This window comes from Saccopteryx bilineata, chromosome 1, assembly GCF_036850765.1.
Source record: "Saccopteryx bilineata isolate mSacBil1 chromosome 1, mSacBil1_pri_phased_curated, whole genome shotgun sequence".
NCBI classification, from domain to species: domain Eukaryota; kingdom Metazoa; phylum Chordata; class Mammalia; order Chiroptera; family Emballonuridae; genus Saccopteryx; species Saccopteryx bilineata.
In genome coordinates, this window is record NC_089490.1 from 146,407,660 (window position 1) to 146,433,842 (window position 26,183).

General features: G+C 38.5%; 1 protein-coding gene across 1 annotated transcript in view; it reads left to right on the plus strand.

Moving 5' to 3' along the window:
* LOC136333282 (adhesion G protein-coupled receptor E2-like) overlaps positions 1 to 26,183 on the plus strand; it is a 196,070-nt gene that overhangs the window by 161,512 nt on the left and 8,375 nt on the right. Inside the window, exons 9-13 of the mRNA XM_066272217.1 lie at positions 20,334 to 20,441; positions 20,630 to 20,850; positions 21,021 to 21,200; positions 24,961 to 25,158; positions 25,428 to 25,663. Of these exons, the coding sequence (XP_066128314.1) occupies positions 20,334 to 20,441; positions 20,630 to 20,850; positions 21,021 to 21,200; positions 24,961 to 25,158; positions 25,428 to 25,663 (943 nt within the window). The remainder of the gene's footprint in view (positions 1 to 20,333; positions 20,442 to 20,629; positions 20,851 to 21,020; positions 21,201 to 24,960; positions 25,159 to 25,427; positions 25,664 to 26,183) is intronic.

Genomic DNA, 26,183 nt, shown 5'->3' on the forward strand with positions numbered 1-26,183 from the left:
GTTTTTTGAGGAACCACCATACTTTCTTCCATAATGGTTGTACTACTTTACATTCCCACCAACAGTGTATGAGGGTTCCTTTTTCTCCACAACCTCTCCAACATTTGCTATTACCTGACTTGCTAATAACAGCTAATCGAACAGGTGTGAGGTGGTATCTCATTGCCGTTTTGATTTGCATTTCTCTAATAGCTAAAGAAGATGAGCATCTTTTCATATATCTGTTGGCCATTTGTATTTCTTCCTGGGAGAAGTGTCTATTCATATCCTTTTCCCATTTTTTTATTGGATTGTTTGTTTGTTTGTTGTTGAGTTTTATGAGTTCTTTGTATATTTTGGATATTAGGCCCTTATCTGAGCTGTTGTTTGAAAATATCATTTCCCATTTAGTTGGCTTTCTGTTTATTTTGTTATCAGTTTCTCTTGCTGAGCAAAAACTTCTTAGTCTGATGTAGTCCCATTCATTAATTTTTGCCTTCACTTCTCTTGCCATTGGAGTCAAATTCATAAAATGCTCTTTAAAACCCAGGTCCATGAGTTGAGTACCTATGTCTTCTTCTATGTACTTAATTGTTTCTGGTCTTATGTTTAGATCTTTGATCCATTTTGAGTTAATTTTTGTACAGGGAGAGAGACTGTAGTCCAGTTTCATTCTTTTGCATGTGGCTTTCCAGTTTTCCCAGCACCATTTATTGAAGAGGCTTTCTTTTCTCCATTGTGTGTTGTTGGCCCCTTTATCAAAAATTATTTGCCTATATATATGTGGTTTTATTTCTGGACTTTCTATTCTGTTCCATTGGTCTGAGTGTCTATTTTTCTGACAATACCATGCTGTTTTGATTGTCGTGGCCCTATAATAGAGTTTGAAGTCAGGTATTGTTATGCCCCCAGCTTCATTCTTTTTCTTTAGGATTGCTTTGGCTATTCGGGGTTTTTTATAGTTCCATATAAATCTGATGATTTTTTGCTCTATTTCTTTAAAAAATGTCATTGGAATTTTGATGGGAATTGCATTAAATTTGTATATTGCTTTGGGTAATATAGCCATCTTGATTATATTTATTCTTCCTAGCCAAGAACAAGGTATATTCTTCCATCTCATTATATCTTTTTCGATTTCCCTTAACAATGGTTTATAGTTTTCATTATATAAGTCCTTTACATTCTTTGTTATGTTTATTCCTAAGTATTTTATTTTTTTTTGTTGCAATCGTGAAGGGGATTATTCTTTTGAGTTCCTTCTCAGTTGTTTCATTGTTGGCATATAGAAAGGCTATTGACTTCTGTATGTTAATTTTGTATCCTGCGACCTTACTGTATTGGCTTATTGTTTCTAGTAGTCTTTTTGTGGATTCTTTGGGGTTTTCGATGTATAGGATCATATCATCTGCAAAAAGTGATACCTTTACTTCTTCTTTTCCGATATGGATGCCTTTTATTTCTTTGTCTTGTCTGATTGCTCTGGCTAGAACCTCTAGTACCACATTAAATAAGAGTGGAGAGAGTGGACAACCCTGTCTTGTTCCTGATTTAAGGGGGAAAGCCTTCAGTTTAGTGCCATTTAATATGATGTTAGCTGATGGTTTATCATATATGGCCTTTATCATGTTGAGATATTTTCCTTCTATACCCATTTTGTTGAGAGTCTTAAACATAAAATTGTGTTGTATTTTATCGAAAGCCTTTTCTGCGTCTATTGATAAGATCATGTGGTTTTTGTTCTTTGTTTTGTTGATATGGTGTATTACATTAACCGTTTTACGTATGTTGAACCATCCTTGAGATTCTGGGATGAATCCCACTTGATCATGATGTATTATTTTTTTAATATGTTGTTGTATTCGATTTGCTAGTATTTTGTTTAGTATTTTAGCATCTGTATTCATTAGAGATATTGGTCTGTAGTTTTCTTTTTTTGTGCCATCCTTGCCTGGTTTTGGTATGAGGGTTATGTTGGCCTCATAAAATGTGTTTGGAAGTATTGCTTCTTCTTCAATTTTTTGGAAGACTTTGAGTAGAATAGGAACCAAGTCTTCTTTGAATGTTTGATAAAATTCGCTGGTATAGCCGTCAGGGCCTGGACTTTTATTTTTGGGGAGGTTTTTAATGGTTTTTTCTATTTCTTCTCTACTGATAGGTCTGTTTAGGCTTTCTGCTTCTTCTTGACTCAGTCTAGGAAGGTTGTATTTTTCTAGGAATTTATCCATTTCTTCTAGGTTGTTGAATTTAGTGGCATAAAGTTTTTCATAGTATTCTACAATAATTCTTTGTATATCTACGGTGTCCGTGGTGATCTCTCCTCTTTCATTTTGGATTTTGTTTATATGAGTTCTTTCTCTTTTTTCCTTGGTAAGTCTTGCCAAGGGTTTGTCAATTTTGTTGATCTTTTCAAAGAACCAGCTCCTTGTTCTATTAATTTTTTCTATAGTTTTTCTGTTCTCTAATTCATTTATTTCTGCTCTGATTTTTATTATCTCCTTTCTTCGGCTGGTTTTGGGTTTTCTTTGTTCTTCTTTTTCTAGTTCCTTAAGGTGGGAAGTTAAGTGGTTCACTTGGGCTCTCTCTTGTTTGTTCATATAGGCCTGAAGCGATATGAACTTCCCTCTTATCACTGCTTTTGCTGCATCCCATAGATTCTGATATGTCGTATTGTCATTTTCATTAGTCTGTATATATCTTTTGATCTCTGCACTTATTTCTTCTTTGACCCATTCATTTTTTAAAAGTATGTTGTTTAGTTTCCACATTTTTGTGGGATTTTTTTCCTCTTTTTTGCAGTTGAATTCTAGTTTCAAGGCTTTATGATCAGAAAATATGCTTGGTACAACTTCAATTTTTCTGAATTTGCTGATATTGTTTTTGTGGCCCAACATATGGTCAATTCTTGAGAATGATCCATGTACACTGGAGAAAAATGTATACTCAGTCACTTTGGGATGAAATGTCCTGTAGATGTCTATCATATCCAGGTGCTCTAGTGTTTTGTTTAAGGCCACTATGTCTTTGTTGATTCTCTGTTTGGATGACCGATCTAGAGCCGTCAGCGGTGTATTGAGGTCTCCAAGTATGATTGTATTTTTGTCAGTTTTTGTTTTAAGATCAATAAGTAGCTGTCTTATATATTTTGGTGCTCCTTGGTTTGGTGCATATATATTAAGAATTGTTATGTCTTCTTGGTTCAGTGTCCCCTTAGCCATTATGAAATGGCCATTTTTGTCTCTAAGTACTTTTCCTGTCTTGTAGTCAGCATTATCCGATATGAGTATTGCTACACCTGCTTTTTTTTGGATGTTATTTGCTTGGAGTATTGTTTTCCAGCCTTTCACTTTGAATTTGTTTTTATCCTTGTTACTTAGATGAGTTTCCTGTAGGCAGCATATAGTTGGATTTTCTTTTTTAATCCATTCTGCTACTCTGTGCCTTTTTATTGGTGAGTTTAATCCATTTACATTTAGTGTAATTATTGATACTTGTGAGTTCCCTATTGCCATTTTATATCTTGCTTTCTGTTAGTTTTGTGTCTTGTTTGATCCTTCTCTTTCGTTTTTCTATCTTTTGTTTTTATTTGGTTGTATTCCATACATCTTTCCTCTGTTGCTATCTTTTTTATCTCATGTGCTTCTGTGGTGGTTTTTTCAATGGTGGTTACCTTTGAGTAATGAAAAGGGTCCCTACCCTGTTCATTGTAGCGAACTATTTTGTGAGTACTTTTGCACTCCATCGTCCTTTGCTACTGTTAATCTCCGTCTTCTCCCCCTCTTTCTTTTTGTTGTTGTCACAGTTTAAATTTGGTTTTATTGTGTTCTTCTTGGAGCTTTTACTTGTGGCTCTGTTTTTTTTTGTTCTTTGTATCTGATTGGAGAACCCCCTTTAGTAATTCCTGGAGTGGGGGTTTTCTGATGATAAATTCCCTCATCTTTTCTGTATCTGTGAATGTTTTTATTTCTCCTTCGTATTTGAAGGATAGCTTTGATGGGTATAGTATTCGTGGCTGAAAGTTCCTCTCTTTCAGGACTTTAAATATTGGGGTCCACTCTCTTCTAGCTTGTAGAGTTTCTGCTGAGAAATCTGATGATAATCTAATGGGCCTTCCTTTATATGTTGTATTCTTTTTTTCCCTGGCTGCCTTGAGAATTTTTTCTTTGCTGTTGGTTTGTGTCAATTTCATTATGATATGCCTTGGAGTAGGTTTGTTGGGGTTAAGAAAACTTGGAGTTCTGTTTGCTTCTTGAACTTGAGGCTTTAGTTCTTTCCACAGGCTTGGGAAGTTCTCATCAATTATTTGTTTAAGTATGTTCTCCATTCCATTTTCTCTCTCTTCTCCCTCTGATATACCTATTATTCTTATGTTATTCTTTTTGATGGAGTCAGATAATTCTTGTAGGGCTATCTCATTTTTTTTAATTTTTGAGTCTCTTTCTTCTTCTCTCTGTTGTGCCTCAAGTTGCTTGTCTTCTATTTCACTAATCCTCTCTTCTATCTGACCTGTTCTATTAGCTAAGCTTGTTACTTCGTTTTTCAGCTCGTGAATTGAGTTTTTCATCTCTGTTTGATTTGTTTTTATAGTTTCAATTTCCTTGGCCATATATTCTTTGTGTTCATTGAGTTGTTTTCTGAGCTCCCTAAATTGTCTTTCTGTGTTTTCTTTTATATCTCGGAGGATTTTTAGGATTTCTATCTTGAATTCTCTGTCATTTAGCTCCAAGATTTCCAATATATTAAATTTTTTCTCCATAGATTTTTCCTCATCTAGCTGTGTTACCTCTCTTTCTTTTGTATCCATGATATTCGATTTTCTCTTCCTTAATGGCATCTGAGGGTGGTTTTGTTGATAGTATTAATGAGATTTAATAAAGAATAAAAAGTTAAAAAAAATAAAAAAATAACAAATCGAAAAGAGTTGTTTTTTTTTAAAAAAATTAATAATGAAATAAAGAAAAATAAAATAAAATAAAAATTTTTTAAAAAAGGAAATTATTCCCCCCCTCTTTTTTTCCTCTCCTCTCCTCTCCCCTCTTTCTTGAGAAAATCTTGTGGTGGACTGTGAGTTATAACAAACAATGCCTGTGATGGAGGGCCTGAATTGGGGAAAAGTAATAAAGGGGCAAAAAAGAGAGAAAGAAAAAAAAAAAGAAAAAAGAAAAAAGAAAAAAAAAAGAGCGTATGGACCCACAAAAAGCAAATAAGGAAAAAATTTGGGTCAAGAATAAAATGATTTGCTTTTAGGTGTTGGTTTTCTAAGAGTTATGATGAGAGGAATAAGAGGAAAATGGAAAAATGGGGGGACAAATTAAAAACTTACTATTGTATTTAGTGGAACAAGAACTAGATAATATGGAGAGCCAGGGATGGGAGCACTGCTAGTGATTTAAAAAGGTGAAGTAAAAACCCCCCAAAATGCCACAAACATAGGTTTGAGTCCCAGATAAGATAATTTGTTTGTTATTGAGGTTTGAATGAGAGGAGATGTAAAGGAGAAAGGAAGAAACTAATATAGAGGGAGAAAAGAAAGAGAGAGAGAGAAAAAAAGAGGGAACCACTAAAAGAAGAAAAAAGAAAGGAGAGAGAGAGAGAGAGTTAAGGGTTTTGGAGTGCAACCCTCATAGAGAGAAAGGAAGAGAAGAGAAATGATAATGGGAGATGTAACACTTATGGGTAGTGTAGTTCAGGGAGAGGAGAGAGTAAGACCGGTAGAGAGTTAATCGGCCAAATTGAAGGAGGAAAAAAAAGTCTCAAGAATGAAGATAAGAGAAACAAACGAACAAATATAATAAAATGGGATAGGTTATAAAGTCTGCAGATTATTCTTGATTTTGAGAGGTTATCTTCTTGCTTTTTCTTTTCTCTCCCTCTTCCTGGTCGGTGACTCTGTACCCCGGGTTCTGCCCCTTTGGCACGCTCAGGTAGAGGTTTGCAGTTGATAAGTCTCTATGGCAATGTCATGTATTGTGCTTTATTCTCGTTGGGAGTCGAGGCTCATTAGCATTTATAGGCTCCGACAGTGAGAGAGTCCGTATTCCTGGAGCCTTTCTCCTAGTCTTTCCTTCCTCAATTAGTAGCCTGATAGTCCAGGTATGGGGTTGCTGCTGCCTCTGCCTGGATAGTAAGAGGCTCAAATTGCTGGCAACTCCCCACTCTATTTCCACTCAGCACAGGGCTCTGGGTAAGGCTCAGTCAGTCAGAGCTGCTAGCATAATCAGGCGGGCTTTCCGCCCACTCGAAGACCTCTGGCTCTGCCACTCTATCCGGTAACACAAGCGGGCGCCCACTTCCGGGGGGCGCTTGGAGGAAACTCTCATTCACTATCTGCGCACGCAGACCAGGATATCCGGCCAGCAGTCTCACGCTCTGAGTGAAACCCCCAACCGCAGGGAAAAGTTGCAGCGTTGGAATTGAGTCTCGCTCCGTCCCCGTGTGCGGCTTTTGCAAGGCGCTGGGGCGGCCTGAGATTCCGCTTTGGCCCACACAAAGGCCCCTGACTCTGCCCCTCTGTGCGATAACACGGGCGCGCACTGCCGAGGCACTCGGAGGAATCGCTCACTCCTTATCTGCGCGTGCAAACCAGGATATGAGGCCAGCCGCGGTTCCCTCTGAGTGAAACAGCCTCCAGCACGGAAAATCTCCACCGTTGGAATTAGTTCTCACTCCCTCCCGTGCGTGGCTTTCCCAGGGCACTGGGGCTGCCCAGAGACTCTGCCCTCAGCCCACAGAAAGGCCTCTGACCCTGCCTCTCCGTGGGGCAACACGGGCACCCACTTCCGCGGCTTAGGAAGAAATCTCTCTTCCACTAACTGCACACCGACCAGGAGACCGGGTAAAATGGCCGCTCCGCTTGTCTTTCTTTGTTTGGGTTTGGCGCGAGTGTTAGCTTGTATTGCCCGGGTTGCCACAGGATCAGATTTTCCTCGGCTTGGATCTCTGAGCCACAGCCTGGTTCGGCCGTTTTTGCTGCGGCGGCCTGGATCTATTCACCCCCTTTGCCCGCCTCAGTTTCTATATTCACAGTTACCAGAGAAAGCCGCCCTGTTTAGGTTAGTGAGGAAGGCGGAGCATTTCTTACTCCCTATTTCCTTCGGGGTTTGGTTATATATTTAGCCAATTTTTCACTCAATCATACCTTTGGGTGTATTGCGAAGAATCTGGAAGCTCCAAGTATAGGTTTTTCTGTTTCTGGTTGAAGATCTTGTTGAGTTTTGGGGGAGATTTATCGGTATCGCTTCCTACTCCGCCATTACTCTGACGTCATCCCTTTTGCCTATTTTTAAGCTGGGTTGTTTGGCTTTTTGTTGTTGAGCTGTAAGTATATCAAATACATAAGACATGTAATTTGCAATATGTTTTCTCATTCCATGGATTCTTTTCACTTTCTTCAGAGTCTTTTTACTTTAATAAATAGATGATTAATCAAGCTTCTGAGCAGAAACTCTACAAGCCAGAAGAGAGTGGACCCAAGCATTCAGAGTACTGAAAGAGAGGAATTACCAGCCAAAATACTATTTTCATCAAACTTATCCTTCAAATATGAAGGAGAAATAAAAACTTTTGCAGACATACAGAAGCTGAAAGAATTTATCACCAGACAACACACACTGCAGGAAATACTTAAGGGGGTTATTTGACCCACAGAATAAAACAAATCAAAACTACAAGTAAAAGCTCCAACAAGATCACCATAAAAACAAATATTATCTGTGACAACATAAAAGGGGAGAAGATAAAGATCTGCTGCAGCAAAGGAGGATAGAGTGCAGAAGCAATCTTAAGACAAAGGACTCATACATATGACAATTTTTCTCTTAATAATCTAATGGTAACCATCCACAAAAAAGCCACTACTGAAATACACAGCTTTAAAAAAGAAAAAACAGGGGAAAGAAGTTTGGAATACCACCAAACAAAAATAACTGAGAGAAACACAAAAGAGAAGAACCAAACAAGACACAGAGCTACTAGAAAAAAAAAACAAACATAAAATGGCTATAGGAAATCCTCAAGTGTCAGTAATTATCCAAAATATAAATGGACACTACTCACTAATAAAGACACACAGAGTAGCAGATTGGATCAAAAATCAAAACCCAACCATACTCTGCCTTCAAGAGACACATCTATGCCGCAAGGACAAAAGTAGACTAAAAATGAAAGGTTTGAAAATCATTCTCCAAGCAAATAATATCCGAAGAAAAGCAGGTATAGCCATACTCATATCTGACTATGTTGACTTCAAGACAACAAAGGTAGCCAGAGACAAAAATGGACATTTCATAATGATAAAGGAAACACTGTATCAAGAAGACATAACATTTTTTAATATATGCACACCGAACCAGGGAGCACTAAAATATATGACATCTACTAACTGATTTAAAAATAGAAGCACACAGGCCCTAGCCAGTTGGTTCAGTGGTAGAGCATCAGCCTGGAATGCAGGAGTCCCGGGTTCAATTCCCAGCCAGGGCACACAGGAGAAGTGCCCATCTGCTTCTCCACCCCTCCCCCTCTCCTTCTTCTCTGTCTCTCTCTTCCCCTCCTGCAGCCAAGGCTCCTTTGGAGCAAAGTTGGCCCGGGCACTGAGGATGGTTCTATGGCTTCTGCCTCAGGCACTAGAATGGCTCTGGTTGCAGCAGAGCAACGCCCCAGATGGGCAGACCATCGCCCCCTGGTGGGCATGCCAGGTGGATCCCGGTCGGGCGCATGCAGGAGTCTGTCTGATTGCCTCCCTGTTTCCAACTTCAGAAAAATTTTTTTAAAAAATAGAAGCACACAAAAACACAATCAAACTTGGAGATTTCAACACACCATTGATGGCTTTAGATAGATAATCCAAACAGAAAATAAAGAAATACCAGTCATAAATGACACACTGGACCAAATGGACATAATAGACATTTACAGGACATTTCATTCCAAAACATCAGATTATACATTCTTCTCTGGTGTGCATGAAACATTCTCAAGAACAGATCATGTGTTGAGCCACAAAATTAAATCAACAAATTCAGGAAGATTGAAATTACACCAAGCATATTTTCTAACCATAGGCTTTGAAATTAGAATTCAACTGCAAAAATGAAGTAGAGAAACCCACAAAAATGTAGAACTTAAACAATATACTCCTAAAAAATTACTGGGTTAAGGAAGAAGTAAGAGTAGAGATCAAAAATATTTATACAGACCAATGAAAATGACAATATGACATATCAAAACTTCTGGGATGCAGTGAAAGCAGTAATAAGAGGGGAATTTATATCATTACAGGCTTACATCAAGGAACAAGAGAGAGCCCAAGTAAAGGACCTAATATCACATCTTAATGAACTAGAAGAAAAAGAACAAAGGGAAACCAAAGTCCACAGAAAAAAAGAAGTAGTAAAAATTAGAGAAGTAAATGAAATAGAGAACAAAAAAACTATAGAAAAAAATTAATACAATAAAGAGCTGATTCTTTGAAAATATCAATAAAATCTATATACTAGCTAGACTTACTAAGGAAAAAAGAGGAAGTACTCATATAAACCAAATCCAAAATGAAAGAGGAGAAATTACCACAGACATCATAGATATACAAAGTATCATAATAGAATACTATGAAAGAATATATACCATCAAATTCAACAACCTAGCAGAAATGGATAAATTCCTAGAACTATACAATCTTCCTAGACTGAGTCATGAGGAAATGAAAAACCTAAATAGACTACAAGCAGGGAGGAAATAGAAACAACTTCCAAAAATCTTCCAAAAAACAAAAGTCCAGGACCAAATGACTACACTAGTGAATTCCACCAAACATTCATAGAAAACTTAGTTCCTATCCTTCTCAAAGTCTTCCAAAAAATTAAAGAAGCAATACTCTTAAGACACTTCTCCCAAGAGGACATACAAATGGCCAACTGATAATAGAAAAGATGGTATCTCCACTAGCTATTTGAGAAATGCAAATCAAAACTACAATGAGATACCACCTGACACCTGCTAGATTGGCTGTTACTTGACAAGACAGGGAAATGATGTCAGAGTGATGGTGGTATGAGAGATACTCCTGATCTCTCCCCTTGAAATTTCAATTGAATTGTTTTGCAGCAAAGGAACCCTAGCTGGGCTTGCAGGAGTGCCTGAAAGATCCGTGCACCAAATTGACTAAAGAGGTGCTCCACAGCCAGTACCCAGGTCTGCTGAGCTTGAGATTGCCATCGCTAGAGCTGGAAAGCTGGAAATCTGGACCTGTAAAGCCAAAGCCATAAGGCCAAAGCTGTAAAGCCATCATAACATGCCCCACCCACCAACGCAACAGTGGCACTGCCTGCACCATTGTGCCAGCAACATCTTAGGAGGACAGCCCAGGAACTTTAAAGAGCTAAAAGTTGTAATACAGTGACATCTACTGGAAGAAACCTCTCAAAACCAAAATTTATTTTTTCTTTTTCATCCTCTAGTTTTCTTATTTTCTTCTTATCCTTTTTTCTCTTTTGAATTTCCTTTTCTTTAATTTTTATATTTTTTATTCTTATTTTTGTAGGTGTTTTGTTTTTTATTTTTTAATTTGCTTTAAATCTTTTTTCCTGTGGTTTTTCTTCTTCACTTGTCAAAAGTTTTTAAATTTTTATATTTTAATTGTATTTTTATTTTAATTTTTTATTAGTTTTTGGGTGTTTTTGGTTAGGGTTCTTAACAATACCACTATCAAATGCCATCAAGGAAGAAGAAATTTATATAATACCATGGCTACAATAGACAGAGACATAGTTCAGAAAGAAAATAAAAAATCTCCAGAAAAAATTCAATCACATGGAAACCTTGGAGTCAAATGATAGAGAATTCAAAATTGAAGTTCTGGAGAATAAAAGAATGGTCCAAGGAGTAGGCAGATGCACAGACTCCCAACTCACACCACCAAATGGATTAAAAATTAATTTACGAAAAATCAGTATGAAAAACCAACTCTGGACTACAAGAACAGCTCTCAAAAACCAAGGAGCAAAGAAGAAGCCACACTGAGCCTGGTAGAAAGCACTGAGGAGCAGTGAGTCTCCCCTGCTTATAAGAACGGGAGGGGGGTGAGGCTGAGAGCCCAGAAGGACTCTCACTCCAAGGAAAAGAGCAGAAAATATCGCTCACAGCCACTTGACTGGGGACCTGGGGATGAGGAGTGTTGAAAAGGCTGGCTAGTCTTCAAAAAGGAAAGGGGGGGGAGAGAGAGAGATGGTGAGGGGAAGAGGAATGCATGGGATGCCCTGAGAAGCTGACTCATCCAGTGCTGGAGGTGGCCATAGCTGGGAGAGTGGTTGATCCTTCCACACCATACAAGACTAAAGTAGTTCCGGGTGACCCATCTCCAGACATCTCTCCAGCTCCAATCAGCGCAACAAGACACAGCTGAAAACAAGAAGTGGGGAGGAGAGGCAATAACTCAGGTCTCCATGGACATTTGAGATTCACAACCCCCTACTGAAGCTGAGAAAACTCCCACGCCCGGAAAGAGTAACAGGCAGATCAAGCCTTCACAGTCTCAGGTTACACACACCTCATTCCTGGATACAGTTTCAAATAAGACCCCTGCTGAGATCACTAAACAAGACTAACGTGTTAAGAAAACTGAGAAGAAAACAAACAAATCAAGACTTCAAAGCGGCTCTACTAGAAAAGCCAAATTTGACAGTGGATTACAAATAATAGCTGATGCCAACCCAAGAAGACCTAGATAACACAACTGAAAATTGGAGGTAGACAACACCAAGCCTAGACTCAACAAGCTTTACAAACAATACACCCAAACACACAGACATAATGAGAAGACAGAGAAGTGCAATCCAAATGAAACCACAAGAGAAACCTCCAGGAAATGAACTGAGTGATATAAAAATAACCAAACTTCTGGATGCAGAGTTTAAAATAATGATTGTTAGAATGCTTAGGGATCTTAGAACAACAATGGATGGTCATTACAAACACCTAAATAAAGAAATAGCAAGTATAAAAAAGGACATTGAAATATTAAAAATGAATCAGTCAGAGATGACAAATACAATAACAGAAATGTAGACCAAAATGGAAGGAATTATTTTAAAAACAGGATAGAAGAAGCTGAGGATCAAATCAGGGAGTTGGAGGACAAGTTGAATGAATGCATGGAAGTAGAGCAGAAAAAGAAAAGAGACTCAAGAAGTCTGAGGAAACTCTAAGAGAGCTCTGTGACAACATGAAGAGAAATATCCTCATTATAGGGGTTCCTAAAGAAGAAGAGAAAGAACAAGGGATAGAGACTTTGTTCAATCATATCATAGCTGAAAACTTCCTTAAATTAATGCAGGAAAAACTTTCACAAATTCAAGAAGCACAGAGAACTCCATTAAAAAGAAACCTGAAGAAATCTACACCAAGACACATCATAATTAAAATACCAAAGCTAAGTGATAAAGAGAAAATATTAAAAGCTGCTAGAGAAAAAAAGGCTATCATCTACAAAGGAGCCCCCATAAGGATAACATCTGACTTCTCAACAGAAACACTTGAGACCAGAAGGGAATGGCAAGAAATATTCAAAGTAATGCAGAACAAGAACCTACAACCAAGACTACTTTATCCAGCAAGGCTATCATTTAAAATTGAAGGAGAAACAAAAAGCTTCCCAGACAAAAAAAAAACAACAAAAAAACAAACACACCTCAAGGAATTCATTACAACCAAACCAATGCTGCAAGAAATATTAAGGGGCTTGCTGTAAAAAGATCAAAGGAGAAAAACAATATAGTAAAAGAGGAATACAGCTTTAAAAAATAAAATGGCAATAAACAACTACATATCAATAATAACCTTACATGTAAATGGATTAAATAATCTGATCAAAAGACATAGGGTAGCTTCATGGATAAGAAAACAGGACCTATACATATGCTGTCTACAAGAGACACCCCTTAAAACAAAATATGCACATAGACTAAAAGTAAAAGGATGAAAAAAATATTTTATGCAAATGGAAATGAAAAAAAAGCTGGGGGAGCAATAATTATATCAGACAAAATGGACTTTAAAACAAAGGCTATAATAAGAGATAAAGAAGGCCACTACATAATGATAAAGGGAGCAATCCAACAGAAAGATATAACCATTATAAATATCTACCCACCTAATATAGGAGCACCAAAATATATAAAGTAGACTTTGATGGATATAAATGGTGAGATCTCCAGCAATACTATAATAGTATGGGATTTCAATACCCCACTAACATCACTAGATAGATCCTCAAGAAAGAAAATTAACAAAGAAACAGCAGACTAAAGAACACACTAGGTCAACTGGATTTAATAGATATCTTCAGAACCTTTCACCCTAAAGCAGCAGAATATACATTCTTTTCAAGTGCTCATGGTACATTCTCTAGGATAGACCACATGTTACGGCACAAAATCGGTCTCAACAAATTTAAGAAGATTGAAATCATATCAAGTATTTTCTCTGATCACAATGACATGAAACTAGAAATCAACCACAATCGAAAAACTCAAAAATTCTCAAACACATGAAAACTAAATAGGAGGTTGTTAAATAACGAATGGATTAAGAATGAGATCAAAGAAGAAATTTAAAAAATCCTAGAAACAAATGATAATGAACATATAACAACTCAAAATTTATGGGACACAGCAAAAGCAGTACTGAGAGGGAAGTTCATGGCACTTCAGGCATACTTTAAGAGGCTAGAAAAAGCTCAAATAAACAACTTAACCCTGCATCTAAAAGAACTAGAAAAAGAACAGCAAGTAAAGCCCAGAGCTAGTAGAAGGAAGGAAATAATAAAGATCAGAGTGGAAATAAATGACATAGAGGCTAAAGTCACAATACAGAGGATCAATGAAACTAGGAGCTGGTTCTTTGAAAAGGTAAACAAGATAGATGAACCTTTAACTAGACTCACCAAAAAAGAAAAAGAAAAAAGAGAGAGAAAGAGAGGACTCAAATAAATAAAATTAGAAATGAGAGTGGAGAAATAACAACTGACACAACAGAAATACAAAATACTGTAAGAAAATACTATAAAGAACTGTATGCCAAAAAACTAGACAACCTAGATGAAATGAACAAATTACTTGAAACATACAATCTTACAAAAATCAATCTAGAACAATTAGAAAACCTAAAAAGACTGATTACACAAAATGAGATCGAAACAGTTATCAAAAAACTCCCAACAAAGAAAAGTCCTGGGCCTGATGGCTTCACAAGTGAATTCTACCAAATATTCAAAGAAGAACTAACTCCTATTTTTCTCAAGCTATTTCAAAATATTCAAGAGCAAGGAAGACTTCCAAGCTCCTTTTATGAGGCAAGCATAATTCTAATTACAAAACCAGGCAAAGACAACACCAACAAAGAAAATTATTGGCCAATATCTCTGATGAATTTAGATGCTAAAATCCTCAACAAAATATTACCAAACTGGATGCAACAATATATAAAAAAAATCATACACCATGATCAAGTGGAATTTATTCTGGGGAGGCAAGGCTGGTACAATATTTGCAAATCAATCAATGTGATTCATCACATAAACAAAAGAAAGGAGAAAAACCACGTGATAATTTCAATAGATGCAGAAAAAGCATTTGATAAAATCCAGCACCCATTCATGATCAAAACTCTCAGCAAAGTGGGAATACAGGGAGCATACCTCAATATGATAAAGGCCATATGACAAATCCACAGCCAACATCATACTCAATGGGCAAAAATTAAAAGCAATCTCCTTAAGATCAGGAACAAGGCAGGGGTGCCCCCTTTCACCACTCTTATTCAACATAGTCTTGGAAGTCCTAGACACAGCAATTAGACAAGAATAAAAAATAAAAGTCATCCAAATTGGAAAAGAAGAAGTAGAACTATCATTATTTGCAGATGATATGATATTGTATATAGAAAACCCTAAAGTCTTGGTCAAAAAACTACTGGACCTGATAAATGAATTCAGCAAGGTGGAAGGTTATAAATGCCTCAAAAATCAGAGGCATTTTTATACACCAACAATGAACTGTCAGAAAGAGAAATTAAGGAAACCATCCCCTTCACTATTGCAACCAAAAAAATAAAGTACCTAGGAGTAAATTTAACCAAGGAGATTAAAAAAGACTTGTACTCAGAAAATTATAAAACATTGATAAAAGAAATCAAGAAAGATACAAACAAGTGGAAGCATATACTGTGCTCATGGTTAGGAAGAATAAACATCATTAAAATGTCTATATTACCCAAAGCAATTTATAAATTCAATGCAAGACCAATTGAAATACCAATGACATATTTCAACGATATAGAACACATATTCCAAAAATTCATATAGAACCAAAAAAAAATATGAATAGCCTCAGCAATCTTGAAAAGGAAGACTAAAGCGGGAGGTATCACACTTTCCATTATCAAGTTATACTACAAGCCATTGTACTCAACACAGCCTGGTACAGGCATAAGAACAGGCATATAGATCAATGAAACAGAACAGAGAACCCAGAAATGGACAACTGATATTTAACAAAGGAGGTAACAGCATACAATGGAGTAAAGACAGCCTCTTTAATAAATGGTGTTTGGAAAATTGGACATCTACCTGCAAAAGAATGAAACTAGACTACCAACTTACACCATTCACAAAAATAAACTCAAAATAGATAAAAGACTTAAATGTAAGCCATGAAACCATAAGCATCTTAGAAGAAAACATAGGCAGTAAGCTCTCCGACATATCTCGCAGCAATATATTTGCCGATTTATCTCCATGGGCAAGTGAAATAAAAGACAGGATAAACAAATGGGACTATATCAAAATAAAAAGCTTTTGCACAGCCAAAGACAATAAGAACAGAATAAAGAGACAAACTACACAATGGGAGAACATATTTGACAATACGTCTGATAAGGGGTTAATAACCAAAATTTATAAAGAACTTATAAATCTCAACACCAGGAAGACATACAATCCAATCAAAAAATGGGCAAAAGCCAGAAATAAAACCACATATATATGGTCAAATAATCTTTGATAAAGGGGCCAACAACACACAATGGAGAAAAGAAAGCCTCTTCAACAAATGGTGTTGGGAAAACTGGAAAGCCACATGCAAAAGAATGAAACTCGACTACAGCCTGTCCCCGTGTACTAAAATTAATTCAAAATGGATCAAAGACCTAAATATAAGACCTGAAACAATAAAGCACATAGAAGAAGACATAGGTACTAAAATCATGGACCTGGGTTTTAAAGAACATTTTATGAACTTGACTCCAATGGCAAGAGAAGTGAAGGCAAAGATAAATGAATGGCACTACATCAGAATTAAAAGTTTTTGCTCAGCAAGAGAAACTGATATCAAAATAAACAGACAGCCAACTATATGGGAACTGATATTTTCAAACGACAGCTCAGATAAGGGCCTAATATCCAAAATTTACAAAGAACCCATAAAACTCAACAACAAACAAACAAACAATCCAATAAAAAAATGGGAAGAGGACATGAACAGACACTTCTCCCAGGAAGAGATACAAATGGCCAACAGATATATGAAAAGATGCTCAGCTTCATTAGTTATTAGAGAAATGCAAATCAAAACTACAATGAGATACCACCTCACTCCTGTTAGATTAGCTATTATCAACAAGACGGGTAATAGCAAATGTTGGAGAGGCTGTGGAGAAAAAGGAACCCTCATTCACTGTTGGTGGGACTGTAAAGTAGTACAACCATTATGGAGGAAAGTATGGTGGTTCCTCAAAAAACTGCAAATAGAACTACCTTATGACCCAGCAATCCCTCTACTGGGTATATACCCCAAAACCTCAGAAACATTGATACGTGAAGACACATGTAGCCCCATGTTCATTGCAGCACTGTTCACAGTGGCCAAGACATGGAAACAACCAAAAAGCCCTTCAATAGAAGACTGGATAAAGAAGATGTGGCACATATACACTATGGAATACTACTCAGCCATAAGAAATGATGACATCAGATCATTTACAGCAAAATGGTGGGATCTTGATAACATTATAAGGAGTGAAATAAGTAAATCAGAAAAAAACAAGAACTACATGATTCCATACATTGGTGGAACATAAAAATGAGACTAAGAGACATGGACAAGAGTGTGGTGGTTACCAAGGGGGGGGGGAGGACATGGGAGGGAGGGAGGGAGAGAGTTAGGGGGAGGGGGAGGGGCACAGAGAACTAGATAGAGGGTGGCAGAGGACAATCTGACTTTGGGCGAGGGGTTTGCAACATAATTTGATGACAAAATAACCTAGACATGTTTTCTTTGAATATATGTACCCTGATTTATTAATGTCATCCCATTACCATTAATAAAAATTTATTAAAAAAAAAATGGGCAAAAGAAATGAATAGACACTTCTCCAAAGAGGACATACAGATGGCCAATAGGCATATGAAAAAATGCTCAACGTCACTAATCATTAGAGAAATGCAAATGAAAACCACAATGAGATATCACCTCACACCAGTCAGAATGACGCTCATCAACAAAACAACACAGAATAAGTGCTGGCGAGGATGTGGAGAAAAGGAAACCCTCCCACCCTGCTGGTGGGAATGCAGACTGGTGCAGCCACTGTGGAAAACAGTATGAAGATTCCTCAAAAAATTAAAAATCGAACTGCCTTTTGACCCAGCTATCCCAGTTTTAGGAATATATCCTAAGATTCCCATAGCACTGTTCCAAAAGGAGAAATGCACCCCCATGTTTATGGCAGCATTGTTCACAATAGTGAAGATCTGGAAACAGCCCAAGTGTCTGTCAGTGGACGAGTGGATGCAAAAGCTTTGGTACGTATATACTATGGAATACTACTCAGCCATAAGAAATGATGACATCAGATCATTTACAATAACATGGATGGACCCTGATACATTATACTGAGTGAAAGAAGCAAATCAGAAAAAACTAAGAACTATATGATTCCATAGATAGATGGGACATAAAAATGAGACTCAGAGATATGAACAAGAATGTGATGATAACTGGGGAGTGGGGTGGCAGGGGGGTGGAGCAAGGAGGGGGATGGGGTGTGGAGAGGGGAGGGGCACAAAGAAAACCAGATAGAAGTTGATGGAAGACATTGGACTTTGGGTGAGGGGTATGCAACATAATCAAATGTCAAAATAATCTGGAGATATTTTGTCTGAACATATGTACCCTGATTTATCAATGTCATCCCATTAAATTAATAAAAAACGACCAAAAAAATTGAAGTTCTAAAAAGACTCAACAAATTGCAAGAACACACCAATAAGGAACTTAATGAGCTCAGAAAAAAAATTAATGAACAAAACAATTACCTCACCAAGAAATTAAAACTTTATAAACAGAGATGAAGAACTCAATACATGAATTGAAGACTGAGGTAGCAAGTTTAGTTAAGAGAATAAGCCAGATAGAAGAAAGAACCAGTGACATTGAAGACAGGCAAAAGGGATGCTACAGAGAGAACAGGAGAGAGACTCATGAATTAAAAAAACTGAGAGAACTCTACAAGAATTGTCTGAGTCCATCAGTGAAAACAATATAAGAATAATTGGCCTATCAGAAGAAGAAGAGGGATAGAAGAGAATGGAGAGCCTATTCAAACAAATAATTGAAACTTCCCCAAGCCTTTGGAAAGAGAGCCTCAAATCCAAGAAGACAAGACAGGTAATAACAAGTGTTGGAGTGGCTGTGGAGAAAAAGAAACCTTCATTCACTGCTGGTGGAAATGCAAATTAGTACAAATATTATGGAAGAAAGTATGATGGTTTCTCAAAAAATTAAGACTAGAACTACCATATGACCCAGCAATCCTTCTCTCTACTGGGTATCTACTTCAAACACTCAAAAACATTGATACATAAAGACACATGCACCTCATGTTCATCACAGCATTATTCACAGTGGCCAAGATGTGTTTCTCAACAGAGGATTGGATAAAGAAGATGTGGTACATACACACAATGGAATACTACTCAGATGTAGGAAATGATGACATAGTGCCATTTATGACAATATCAATGGACCTTGAGAACATTATATTAAGTGAAATAAGTAAATTAGAAAAAGTTAAGAACTGTATGATACACATATAATAACATGTAGGTGGGATATAAAACTGAGATTTATGGACATAGGTAAAAGTGAAGTGGTTACCAGGGGGAGGGGGATGTGGAGGAGGGTGATTGGGGAGGGTGTGGAGGGAAGCATGTAAAGAGGGACAAATATAAGGTGACAAAAAATTATTTGACTTTGGGTGATGGGTATATAACATAATCAACAGTTCAAATGCTATAGAAATGTTTACCTGAAACCTATGTACTCTTATTGATCAATGTCACCCTGTTAAATTTAATTTTCTAAATTCTTAAAAATAAAATATTAAAACACACAAAATAAATAAATACATATGCTTTAAATTTTGATAAAATTTATTTTATTTAGTTTTTGTTGTTGTTGTTTGTGCCTCTTGCAAAACCATGTGAATTTTAGGTTGAGCTTTTCCATTTTTGCAAAATAATAAATATGCTGTCGGGATGCTGTTAGTATTGCATTAACTCTGTAGATCACTTTTGGGAATATGCCATATTTAAAACATTAAGTCTTCTAATTCATAATCACAAGATGTCTTTAGATTTATTTAGAGTTTTTAAATTTCTTTAACAATATTTTGTAGTTTTCTGTAGACAAATTCTCCTTGGATAATATTTGTGGTGAAGATTTTTGCATTTAAGTTTATAAGTGTTACTGGTTTCTAATTTTTTCTTTTGATATCTTTCTCTGATTTGGTTCTCAGAATAATTGTGGCCTTGTAGAATTATATTTAGGTAGTGTTCATTTTCATTCTTTTTTTTTTTTAGGAGTTTACAAAAAAATTGTAATTCTTTCTTAAATAGTAGAATTTAATTATGGACTCTTTATTTTGGGAAGTTTGGATTATGAATTCAATTTTCTTGTTTGTGATAGGTCTATTCAGACTTGGTTTCTTTTTCGGTTACTTTTTTCATTTGTGGGTCTGTAGGAATTTGTCCATTTGATTCATGTTAAATAATTTGTTGTTGAATAGTTTCTTTTATAATCCTTTATAAATCAGATGATATATGCCTATATCAAATATGTGTCTTATGATTATATATAAATGGCATCATTTGGTACACATATAATAATATCATAGTCAATATTTGGTATATAGTATAACTATAAATATAAAACATCTATATATACATAAAAAATAGTATTAAAGCAACAACTCCTGTCACAGTTACTAACGTAATTCACTTATGTAACTCTCACAACTCATAGAACTGTCCCTGGAGGTGAATCAGCAAAGACAAAGGACTGTCAAGCTGGGTCAAAATCAAGCAAAGATGCTGCTGACCTGGGAAACAGAGCAGGAATCTGGTGACTCAGGTAATGACTGAGATGGGGAGAAGGTCACTGAGGCCTCACAGTGGGACAAGATACCCAAGGATGTGACAAATAGAGAATTAATATTAAAGGAAAGTATGGGCTATGGTGGGTCAAAGGAGAGAATGCATCCCAGGAGGAAGGGGGCCTACTGGGCACATCAAGATGTCAACCTTGGCCTCATCCTGCAGGCCCTTCTGTGGTGGGCCTTGTCTCGTCTCCAGGGATGGGCAAGTTGCTGTCTGAGGCCCCGATGGTCCTGGACGCTGAAGAACAGGCAGTTCTGCATGCGACACATAAAGTTTTGTTGCAAGAAGTCTCCTCCATCCTGCTCTCAGATGTCATCTCTGCCTTTGTGAGCAACAAGAACACCCAGAACTTCAGCTCTCCAGTCACCTTTGTTTTCAAGCATGTGAGTCCTGGTGGAATGAGGCTGTGGGCATGGAAAAGGCCAGAATACTGGGCACATGCTTGGGGTTAAGGGGGTTCCCCATGCATCATCTCCCCAGGAAAGCCCTTCATGGGCCAGATTTGGGTTGGGATTTCAGAGCACTAGACCACATCTGTGTCCTGTTCTTATAGTCAGCAACCCCTGGGCCAAGGCAGAAGGTGTTCTGTGCCTTCTGGGAGCATGGCCAGAATGGATGTGGTCACTGGGCCACCAAAGGTTGCTGGATGGTGGACACCAGAAACAGCAGCACCACCTGCCGATGCACCCACCTCAGCAGTTTTGCTGTCCTCATGGCCCACTATGACGTGCAGGTGAGAGCTTTGAGAAGGGACGTTGTTCAATGTCCATTGCTAGGTAATAAGTTTTCATGCATTCCCATACTTTAGAAAAACATAAATTTATTATCTCATAATTTCTTTGGGCCAACAAACAAACATGGTGTAGCTGGGTTGTCTGGTGAGTCTTACAAGTCTTACAAGCCTCTCATCTGAGGATTGCTGTCCTCCTCTAAGTTCCCTGATTGTGGGACAGCTGTGCTAGGCTTGCTCACTGGCCTCAAATGTATTTGACCCAGCCAGGCTCTGTGAGCTTGCTGAGGGGTTTGGATGGGGCTTGTGGCAACAAACAGAGCACTTATGGAAAGGTGCTGAAGTCTGTTATTAAGAGCTATATGGCTAGTTGCCTGTAATGGACCTTCACCTTGGTGATTTGCACAGAGAGCTGGGCTGTCTATCGTGGACTGACTCTTGGACTGCAACTATGATAGACTCTGATGAGAGGGGGGCACAGTACCTGTGGAGACCTTCCTACACTGAGAAGCTGCTCTCACTCAGTTACAGAGATGCACCAAGGTCACTTTTTTCAAAGGACACAGCCCTGGACTATACAGGCCCTCCCACCTACCATGGGGTAGGGGGCTAGAGGTGGGCCTCCAGTTGACTCCCTGGGCAGAATGCTCAGGGAGACATTGTGAAGGGCACCTTTGTAATTGTCATTTTTGGTTATATATTGTACCTATTGTGAGGCAAGCAACCCTAAAGGGGTGGAATGTGGGCAGCTGTGTTAGGCTTGCTCATTGGTGTACCAGCTGCAAGCACTTTGCTTGATTAGCACGTAAGCACCTGGCAGAGGCACGTGTGCAAAGCCTATATAAGGCTATGGGTGCTTGTGCTCAGGGGGATTGTGGATGGTGCATTGCCTGCCTGTGTGTTTGTCTGTTTCTTTACCTGAGAAGCAGTTTTCCCTGTCTGTGTGCTTGCCCACCATTGTGAGACTTTATTAAATGGTATGGCCCAATGCTTTCCAGCTCTGCAGTTTCTCTACTATCTGCCCAAATCCAATGGGGACCTGCCTGGCCTCGGCCACTGGCACTACACTGATTGCTGGCAGAATTCAGTTCCTTGTGGTTGTAGGACTGAGGTCTTGCTTTCTTGCTAGCTGGCAGCAGGGGTCACATTCAGCAGCTAGAGTATACCTGCATTCCTTCACAGGTGACCCTCTCGCCATGTATCTGTGCTCTTATCTGGAGGCCAGGAGGGAAAACTCCCTCATATCAAAATTTTCTCCAAGGAAAACCCAGTTCTTTAAAGGGTTACTTGATTAGGTCAGGCCAAAGCAAGATAAATTTCCTCTCTTAAAGTCAATTGATATAAGACTAGAATTCCATCTGCAAAACTCCTTTACTGCCACACGTAGATTGGCATGTGATGAAAAGCCTGGAAAAATATGTGTGTACACCAGCAGGTAAGGATATGATTGCCAAATTAGAATTCTGCTCACCATGAGGGTTAAGACAGTGCTTCTGAGGGACTGCCAAAAAAAAGAAGATTTGGTGATGGCAGAGGTTAGAGGGGGCTGGGGAGCGGTGAGTACAGGTGAGTCAGGAGCCATGTTTGCTCCTTCCCCAGCCAGGTGAGCTGTTACTCTTCTCTGGTTCATCAAACCAGAGACTCACTCAGCTGACCTCACGTGAGGAGTGTTTCCTGTGAGCACCCACATGAAAATAAGATTGGAAAGGATTGTAGCCAATGGTCAGAAGCCCTAAGAGTCTGACAATACTTCAAGGCCTTGTTTTTCCTGCCTCATCACTAGTAACACAATATTCATGCTTTTATTTACATACAGTATTATACTTACTGAAGACATAAAATTTGTGTTTCAAATTCAAACAGATTAAGAGAAACACTGATAATTCCCCATCTCATCCCTAACCCCAGACACTTAGTGCCTCCTGCTTCAGACAACCAAAGTTGGTCATTTCTCCTGCACTTTGGTTATTTTATACATATAACAGTAATGCATGCATTTGTTCTTGGTCCCTCTGTTTTCATTCACATAGTGGCATTGTTCACTGTTGTGCACAATGTGTTTTTATTCTAAGAGGTTATTTTATTCCAGTCTACAAAGAGACACTCCATTATTTTTATTGCCACTGCATTTCATTGTGTGAATGTGCCATAAATTACCTATTAATTCCTCTCATAGTGGGCATTTTGTTTCATGATCCTTTCCTAATACAAATTCAGTTGTGGTGATTCTAATACACTGCATTAGTTTTCTGTTTGAGTATCTAGTTAGGATATATACAGGGTCAAATTCACAATTGTGTGTTGGTAGATATTTCTATATTTCAGCATATATAGGTCACACTAGCATTGTGTGAAGGTATATGATTCGTCATGCCCTCATCACAAAGTCAGTGTCAAAGTTTTGGATTTTTATCTATCTGAGAGTTAAATATAACATCTAGGGAAATTGTTGCATTTTTTAAATTGTGAGTAAAATGGAACATCTTCATTTAAAAGCGATTTGTATTCCTGTCTCTGGAAACAAGTTGTTCACATCTTGGTTCCTTTTCTATTGCCCTGTTGATACATTTCTTATGGATGGGGGAGCTCTTTGTGTGGTAGAGGAATTAGTTTTATCTCATTACATCAAAGATTCTCAAATTAATAGGCATCCCAATCACCTGGAGGGCTTGCTATTTATTTGTAGACATTTCTTAAGAAACAATTTCAGTTTTACAGATTTGTTGCAACAATAAAAAAAATCACAAATAGCACCATATTGTTCTTTATCCAGATGCACCGACTCAGAGTATCTTCTTTGTCATTTTCACGTTTCTGTTTTTCTTTCTCTCTGTCCCTCTCGCTATCTCACCTACTTAGACTAAAACTGTTGGGTGTTTTTTTTTCTTCTTCTCATGAATTCAAGTTGATTTACAAAAATAGATGGAAAAATACATTTTAATCTTTAAAAGAGGCAGGAGCCAGACCCTGGTGGCACAATGGATGGAACATCGACCTGGGATGCTGAGGATCCAGGTTCGAAACTCAGAGGTCACTGGCTTGAGTTCGGGCTCATCCGGCTTGAGTGTGGGCTCATCAGGCTTTCATGTGGTGTTGCCAGCTTGAGCATGGGATCATAGACATTGTTGGCTTGAGCAAGGGGTCACTGGCTCAGCTGGAGCCGCTCCGTCAAGGCACATATGAGAAGCAATCAATGAACAACTAAAGTAATGCAACCACTTGTTGATGCTTCTCATCTCTCTCCCTTACTCTCTCTCTCTCAGGGGAAAAAAAAAAAAGGGCAGGAAATGTGAATATTTAAGCTATCACCATCATCAGAGCATAGTACTTTTCCTTTTTAAAGATGGGTCTAAATCTATAAAAAGCAGGTGATGGAGGAATGAGGTGAGTGAGCCTGGGGTGGGCAGTTGACTGCTGGACATCAGGTCTCCAGGTACAGACTCTGTCACACAGCATCATGTAATGGAGATGGTGGTTGGTGGTCAACCTCAGTGGTGACATATAAGCTCAGTCATGCCCAAGAGTGTAAAGGAATAAAAACATTATGACTTCTAGGACTTTGTCTTGAGTAAGATCACTCTATCCCTCAATTCTTCCAGGGTCTGAATTAATCAGTTCCAACGCCCCCAAAATTTTAACATTAGCCATAAACATCCAAATTATGTGGCTCCTCAATTACTAATTTTGTTACATACAATTACTAATAATGTAGGGTCATTAACCCAGCCCAGGAAAGTGATATCTCCTCTTTGCCGGATCCCAGGAGGAGGATCCTGTACTGGCTGTGATCACCTACGTGGGGCTGAGCCTCTCCCTGCTGTGCCTCCTCCTGGCGGCCCTCACCTTCCTGCTGTGCAAAGCCATCCAGAACACCAGCACCTCCCTCCACCTGCACCTCTCAGTCTGCCTCTTCCTGGCCCACCTGCTCTTCCTCACAGCCATCGACAGAACTGAGCACAAGGTACTGACACTGTCTCAAAGGACCCTCTGACCTTTCCAGGAGATTTGGAGTTTATGGGGCCATGCTACATAAACTTAACAAAATAGTTTCTTAATAAAATAGTTTCTGGGAGAAGTCATAGGGGCAGTTCTGACATTATCAAGCACCTTTACTTTTGATGACCTTGCGCTAACACCAGGTGCTCTGAACTCAATGGCAGTAAAAAGGAGAGGTCCTCAGGTCACACTCCACCCTAAGTATTCTACCTGGTGACTCTTGCTTCTCCCCAGGTGCTGTGTGCCATCATCGTGGGTGCCTTACACTATCTCTACCTGGCCTCCTTCACCTGGATGCTGCTGGAGGGCCTGCACCTCTTCCTCACTGCACGCAACCTGACTGTGGTCAACTACTCCAGTGTGAGCAAGCTCATAAAGAAGTTTATGCTCCCTGTGGGCTACGGAGTCCCAGCTGTGATTGTGGCCATTTCTGCAGCATCCAGACCTCACCTTTATGGAACACCTGCCCAGTAAGGGAAAATTCCCACTATATCTTCTCCACCATGACCATGGCATTTGTAGGATCAATGATGCATTTTGATTATGTGTGATCATATTAATAGACACAATAAGGATCATCCTTAGGGTATCTTTCTGGTGGTATTTATAATAATTAAGGAGAATGTCTTTAAATCTCTCATTGAAGTAGCAGAGGTATAATTTTATTTATTTATTATTTATTTATTTGTTTGTTTGTTTTAAGTAAGAGGAGGGGACATAGAGAGATCGACTCCCACATGCACTCTGACCGGCATTCACCTGGCAACTACATCTGGGGCCAATGCACAAATCAACCAAGCTATTCTCAGTGCCCAGGGCTGACACTGGAACCAGTCGAGCCACTAGCTGAGAGAGGGGAAGAGAGAGAGAAGGGGGAAAGGGAGGGACAGAGAAGCAGATGGCTACTTCTCACATGTGCCCTAGACTGGGGATCGAACCTTGGACGTCCGCACACTGGGCCAACGTTCTATCCACCAAGCCAACTAGCCA